Source organism: Balearica regulorum, chromosome 1 (assembly GCF_011004875.1).
Source record: "Balearica regulorum gibbericeps isolate bBalReg1 chromosome 1, bBalReg1.pri, whole genome shotgun sequence".
In the NCBI taxonomy this organism is placed as follows: domain Eukaryota; kingdom Metazoa; phylum Chordata; class Aves; order Gruiformes; family Gruidae; genus Balearica; species Balearica regulorum.
Window position 1 is genome coordinate 7,556,762 of NC_046184.1, and position 6,681 is coordinate 7,563,442.

Below are 6,681 nucleotides of genomic sequence, written 5' to 3' on the forward strand. Positions count from 1 at the left end.
CACTCAGACAAAACATGCCCTCAAGAGTCTATTTTTCCCCAGCTGCTACAAAGACAGCTTAGGGCGATCAGTTCAGTAGATATTTATGCTGTTATGTGGAGTTAGGCAAGAATAATCCCTTACAGTCTGTCATGGTCCAGGCACTGCTCTCGCTACATGACATGAACAGAGAAGTACAAAAGCAAAGCTCTGCTCCTCAACATTTTGCCTGAAGTTAAAGTATGGGGTCTAGAGATAGCAAACCCAGGAATGACCTGGGAGGAGTAGGACAGGATCACAAGCAATACTGGTTTACAATCTATTGAACATGAACAGGTTGATACCAAGCTTTGCTCAGGTCCATGAGAAGCTAAAGAGCTAACACAGAAGTCAGCTTTGAAAACAGAGTTTAACATCTCCCCACCAGTGTGTTACTTTGCCAGTGACACCACCAAAGGACCAGAAAAATCAGGGATCTGCTGCTCTGCATTCATATATACACATTTGCAAATGACATGGGAATGCCAGTGCCCACTTTGAAAACAAGCACTGGAAAGCAGATAAATCCCTTACCCGGTTGTCCTCTTGAATCTCCCAGTCACTGGAGAAACTCAAGACATGCTGCGCCTGCGAGCAGTTAGAAAACTGGAAAAGGCTGGCAAACATCCTTCTGTTCTCCTGGGTGTCCGGGAAGATCGCCTCTTGGAAGTTGACTCCATGCGGCAGGAGGATGTAGTTCTCATCCATTCTGAAACACAAATTGCACAGGCAGCTCACTGTGAGCCTGAACGGTGCTTTCTCTCCGGCAGAAGTCACCCGTCGTACTTCAGCCTGGCTCAACAAGTGCCACCAAAGTCGCACACGCAGACTTTTAGCTGTCATGTGGCTCTCAGCTCTCCTGACACTTAGTTGCCAAGATGGCAATTTCCACCACAGAGGATGGGACCTGGCAGCAGCAGTAAGGTCCTAACAGGCTCCTGCTGCCCTCCGGACATCAATGAACCCCCACGAATCAGGCAAATCTATATTTTGGCCCTTGGTTCCTACTGAATTTTCATCGCTTTGCCCTTGATCCTGGTGTTTAAGTACTCCTTCAAACAATCAATAAATAACTTGTGTAAAATGTGTTTAAAGATATAGCTACAGACAGCATCAAACCGTGTTTCCTTACGCACCCAGTGTAAGAACATACCGAGTATTTCGAAACAAGCCACTGAGTAGTATTTCGCAAACGCTCTTGGATTGAAAGGTCACAGCGATGGCTCTGTTCCTACATTGCGGTTTATTTTCTTTTTTTTTTTTTTTCTTTTTTCGATGAGCCCAAAGTCAGGATTTTGGCTGGGACTCGGCAGAGCCGAGAGAAAGCTATCGGGTGAGTATTTGGGGATGGGTTTTAAACTCCCATGCCAAACTTCGGCGAAGAGGCTCTGGCCCCTCTCCAGCGCCGTGACCGTCCCGCCGCAAAAACAAAAGCAGCAGCACGCAGGAGCTACTCGACAGCAGTTCCTCGTACATCTGCTGCCCGTCAATGCTGGAATATTATGGGTTTGAGGTTGTTTTTTTCCCCCGATGAAACTGTGGGTGGATGCGCGCAGGAGAAGGCGCAGCGGGACGGAGCGAAGCCTCCCGGGCAGGACCGGGCGCGCATCCCCCCGGCCGCGGAGATGCCCCGGAGCCAGGGTTCCGAACCCCACCCCGAACCCCCCAAAACCCCATCCCGGGACTCACCGGAGGAAGAAGAAATAAGAGTAGCCCTGCATGACGGTATGCGAGTGGCAGGAGAAGTAGCCGAGGCCGGTGAGGTTGAGGCGGGACCCGGCGGGCACCTCCAACATGCTGCCCCACGCCTGGTCGCACAGCAGCTCGATCTCGGCCGAATAAAAGAGCCCCCCCGCTTCTTGCTGGGGGCCGGCGGGGGGACCCCTCTGCCAGGGCAGGTAGTTGTAGGCGCCGTAGGGGTCGGGGTGCAGCGCCAGCACCTTCGCGTAGACGATGATCGCCGCCAGCTCGGCTCGGCAGCCCTCGCTGAGCGGCCGCCACTCGGCCGGCAGCTGGCAGCCCCCCCCGCCGCCCGCCCGCCCCCCCAGCCCCAGCCCCAACCCCAGCACCAGCAGCGGCAGCAGCCGCGGCGGAGGCGGCATCGCGGGCGGCTCCGCGGCCGGGCCGGGTGCGCGCCGCGGCGGGCGGGCGGGCAGGGGAGGGGAGGGGGGTTTAGGGGGGTTGGAGCCGGGGAAGGGGGGCGGGGGGGAGGGAGAACGGCCCGGAGCCGCTGCGGGCTGACCCGGAGGCTGCGGGGGGGGGGGGGACGGGGGCGCTGGGGGAGAGGTGCAAAAGGGCCCGGGTGGAGAAGGCAGGGAGGCGGCGATGCGAAGGGGCAGGGAAGCGAAAGGGCGGGGATGCAAAGGCGCGGTGGGGGGAAGCGGAGGGTGCCAGGAGGCAGATACCCAAAGGGCTGAGGTCCAAGCAGGCAGCGGTGCAAAGGGGCAAAGATGTAAAGGGTCGAGGGGCAGGGGGTGTACGGGGGCAGAGATGCGAGGAGCAGAGATGCAAAGGGGAGGGATGGGAAAAGGCAGAGATGCGAAGGGGGCAGAGAGGCAAAGGGGAGGGATGTAAATGAGAGAGGTGCAAAGGGGGAGGTGAAGAGGGAGGGATACAAAGGGGAGGGATGCAAAGGCAGAGTTGCAAAGAGGAGGAATGCAAAGGGAAGAGGTGGACAGGACAGACACTGAAAAGTGCAGAGATGCGAAGGGCAAGCACAGCCCGGGGTGGGAGCAGCTGCTGCCAATGCATCTCCGGGCACCGGGGTGGGCACTGGTGGCACCTAGGCCTTTGGGAGGCGAAGGGGTGGCTCGTAGGGTGCTGGAAATGCAAGTGTCCCAGGGGAGCAGGGGGCTGTATAGCTCCTGCTGGGAAAGAAGAGCCTGGGAAACTGAAGGTGTGTGGGGTGGGAAGCTTGTCTCCCCGGTCACTCACTTCTCCCGCTTCAAATGAGAATGGAGAAAAACTTGCAAGTGGAGGAGAGCAGCTCTTCTTAGCAGTCTGCAACCGTTTTTCAAAATACATCTGGTGAACAAGGTAAAAATAAAAAGCCAGGTCTCGATATATTTTTGCTTCCCACTGTTTCCTCCTAGAACTGGCTGAGGCAGCTTCAGGCTTCTCCAGCTTTTTGGCAGATGGCTCAGAGGCTGACCCTCTCCCCGCACATGAACTGCTGTGGAGCTTCTCCCGAGGATCCTCGGGGGCCTCGCGCCACTCGCAGCCCAAAATAGCCTCCTTCTATTTCAGTATTCTCCTTTTCCCACATCTGATCTCACTGAGGATAATAGAGTCAGGAATGGGCATGGGACACTTAGAAACTTTTGTTAGAATACGAATATCATGGATACATGGTCCCAGTTAAATCTCTCCCTAGCTGTGATGGTTACTAAAAGTTTGACAGCATGTCCTGGCTGGTTCCTTCAATCTCATCCTCTGTCTGTCTGTCTGTCTCCATCTCCCTCAGCAGTACTCTACAAGGACTAGGAGCTCTTGGGAGCAGAAGGTGCCTTTTTTGTTCCATGTTCATGCTGTGCCCAGTATAGGGGGGTCCTCGTGCATGACAGGCATTTGAAATAGTGTGCAAAATAATGAGTCATCAGTTAAATAATGCTGAGCCAAGTTCATGACAGTGAGACAAGACTTCTTCTGTGACAAGTGTCTCCCTCCGGAATAGCTCCATCAGACTCAGCTGTGTGCAGAAAATGGGCTGAAGACTTTAACAAAGGTAATATTCATATTTCACGATGGCACAGTCCTATAATGTATTTCATCATAGCTTTATGCAAGAACAGCAAAGTTGGTTCTTGCTAAAACAGAAACAGGTTTTGATAATTTTTTTTCCTAACAAAAGCTCCATAATCACAGAGCTTTTCTAACTTTTTTTTTTTTAATAGTCTGTTTCCTGAAGATCAACAAACTGCTTCACAACTTTCAGGAAAAAAGGTTTAAAGGCAATCTGAAAAGAATTTTTTGAAGAAAACATCCTCAGGAAATCCCAACAGACCAACAAGCTCAGTATTTTTTAATGTTAACCATCAGGAAAAATTGCTTTTGCTTTGGAAACTGAAGAGACTAAACTGGTAAAGAAGGTTTCAGAGCTTCATGCAGTAGTTTTCAGATACATAATAAGAACTAAGGAGAAAAACAAAGAATTGAGGCTGTTGTTGACTTCAAACAAAGCAGGGGCAATCCTGGAGGCATTTTGTGCAATCTAGTGTACATGGAAGCCTCAGGTTTCTGTTGAGAAATGGTGCTTTGAGATGTTGGCAAAGACAAGGGGGTCATGTGAAGAAAGAGAGAAGTGCTGCAAGTGATGGAAGAGATGTTCAGCCCATGCAAGGTGGTCTCTCCATGTCTCTCCATGTCTCCCCAAGGTCTCTCCAGGTGGTATGGCTGGTGTCAGAGCCTGGCGGCTTCAGGAACATGAATCTCGTGTTGCATGTGGGCAGCAACGTACGTTATTACTCCAGCACTGCTGCTGAGGAGGTAGAGCCCCAAGAAGTTGATGAGACATTTGTAACCTAGGTTGGTCGCTTTTGTCCTGGGAACCAAATTCTTAGCTTGTGTGAAATGCAATTGCTATTTCTGCTGTGTATACATATGAGATTGATATCTTCTGGGTAGAAGAGCCTCATATTTAAGCTTCATCTCTGTTTACTGTGTGTTGCAAGTGAGTAATGGTCAACTGCCCTCAAACCACTTTGGAAATATCTCATCTAAGCTGTGATTTGTTCTGCTATTCCTCACATTTCAGTTAGCCACCACATAGCAGCTGGGAAGGAGGACAGGATGAGAAAGGGAGGGACACAGGCAGCTCACACCCAAAATATGGATGTGTCTTTCCTTAATGCTACTGTTAATAGTCTAAATTAAACTGCTTATATTTGGCGAGAGTGTTTGAACCGGTGAGCCATCTGAGAAAACACAACAGCATTTGCTGGCATACACTGGCTCTGAGCGATGCTCTCCAACTGTCTTCCTGATTACCAGAGTGTGGAAGCAAGCAATTAACATTCTTTGGAATTTCTCTATCATCCTGCAGAGTGGTTGTGTCGGTGTTTTGAGGATACAGTGGGAGTCCATGGGAGCTGACTTCAGAGCTGAATGAGCTTAAAGGAGGTCTTGGCCATAACTCTGGAGGAGATGCAGTAGGTATGCAAGTCTTCATATAAAAATAAAAATACCTCTCACTTAAAAGTGTGCAATTTCCTTGTTCTCTTCCATTTATGTTTGCTGGTGCTGTGCCCAGTGCCATTGTAAGGGCTCGGAGTGGCTCGTCTTCTCTCATGCCCTCTGCAAGACGTCCCCAGCTGAGACCTCTCCCTGTCGGGAGGCTCTCTGGAGATTCATCAGTGTGTAACCCTTCCTTCCCATCCTGACAAGCTGGTCCCTTGGGCTATTTGCTGTTTGAGTTCATTAGCAACATTCAGATCAGTGTTTTAGTAAGGAATTAAAACTATCTACGTTCAGATCACAGTGATTAATGTGATTTTGCTCTTAAATTTCTCTCCACAGAAGCACCATCAATTTTCTTCTCTCTTCAATTTCTGAGGTAGTAAAAAGTAGCAGGAGTATCTGAATCAGTTCCAGGAGTCCTTTCTCTTCCAGCTCTGGTTAACAAGGAATTAGTGACATGAAGTAAGGATTTAGAAGCCCTCCCCGGAGACTGCATCCTTCAGATCTGTGTTTGCTGTTTCTCTGCAGGGATCCACTGGCTGATCTGAGACGTTCTTCAGTGCAGCGTGAATACTTTTGTGCTGTGAACTCAGCGTGGGTCTGACGAGCGCTGTAGCCAAAACCAGCTAATCAGAGGAGCACCAATAGAGCCAATTACCACTCAGGCTGCGCTTTCAGCCACTCATGCATGTGCCACAGTTATTCATTCACTTCCTCCGCTTAGATAGTCTTGTAGACTTTGAGACAGGCTTGTGGTTTTCCCAGGCAGGAGCTCTTCCTTTTCTTCCACACATCTTTACAGATATTTAAACCAAAGTTTTCTCCCTCCGGGCTGTGTCATTTTCTTTGCTGTTTCTGTGGCGATGCGGGTGATTTAAGCCTTTTAATAAAACATAGCTCTGCTCTGTCTCGTTCTTTGCCTTCAAAGTATGGACAGAGTTGAGCATTAGTCCAGGTATCAAACAAGAGAGCACGGTGCTCAGAGTCTGGCTGCCTTTCTGATGGGTGTAGGTGATCTGAAACCTCAACCCAGCTGTACTTTATTTATATATCCGCAGTGATTCCTTTGTAGTCCAGGGTACAAAATATCAAACCCAGATTTCTTTTCCGCTGCCCACCCCTCTTTAAATTGGGAGACCTACAAAGATGAATATTTGGCTGTGTTAGTGTCCCCACAGGAAGAGATGTTTTTGTTACCTTCTTCTCTCTATGCTTCTCTAATTTGAGTCATTCTTTGCATAGTTTGACATTTGGTCCATCATATGTCACTATTTTTGTACCAATGGCTGGGCTGGGTGATTCCTATTTAAAAACAAACAAACATATTCCCTGGCCAAAGTTTCCCAGTAGTTCTTTTTGTTTCTTTCTCTCTTGAAGAGTAATCAGGACCATGAAGAAATAGGAGCTGTCTTTGGGGATCAGCCGGGAATACACTGCTGTCTCAAAGAGTTTGCAAAAATTTCCTTTATGCGCAGCAGTAAAAAGACT

General features: G+C 49.6%; 1 protein-coding gene and 1 long non-coding RNA gene across 4 annotated transcripts in view; one reads left to right on the forward strand and one right to left on the reverse strand.

Annotated features, from left to right (window-relative positions):
• CCDC3 (coiled-coil domain containing 3) overlaps positions 1-2,409 on the reverse strand; it is a 41,654-nt gene extending 39,245 nt beyond the window's left edge. Inside the window, exons 1-2 of the mRNA XM_075765751.1 lie at positions 1,708-2,409; positions 553-727 (exon numbers count right to left, since the gene is read on the reverse strand). Coding sequence (XP_075621866.1) covers positions 553-727; positions 1,708-2,120 — 588 coding nt within the window. The 5' untranslated portion in view covers positions 2,121-2,409. The remainder of the gene's footprint in view (positions 1-552; positions 728-1,707) is intronic.
• LOC142603745 (uncharacterized) lies at positions 757-6,272 on the forward strand. 3 transcript variants are annotated; one of them, XR_012837641.1, is made up of 5 exons: positions 757-1,351; positions 3,485-3,742; positions 3,912-4,097; positions 5,060-5,169; positions 5,722-6,272. It is a non-coding gene; the product is annotated as an uncharacterized LOC142603745 (long non-coding RNA). The 3 variants fall into 3 exon arrangements; XR_012837644.1 differs by lacking the exon at positions 757-1,351 and adding an exon at positions 2,697-3,054; XR_012837636.1 differs by lacking the exon at positions 757-1,351 and having other exon boundaries at positions 2,697-3,742.
• Positions 6,273-6,681: the final 409 nt, after the last annotated feature.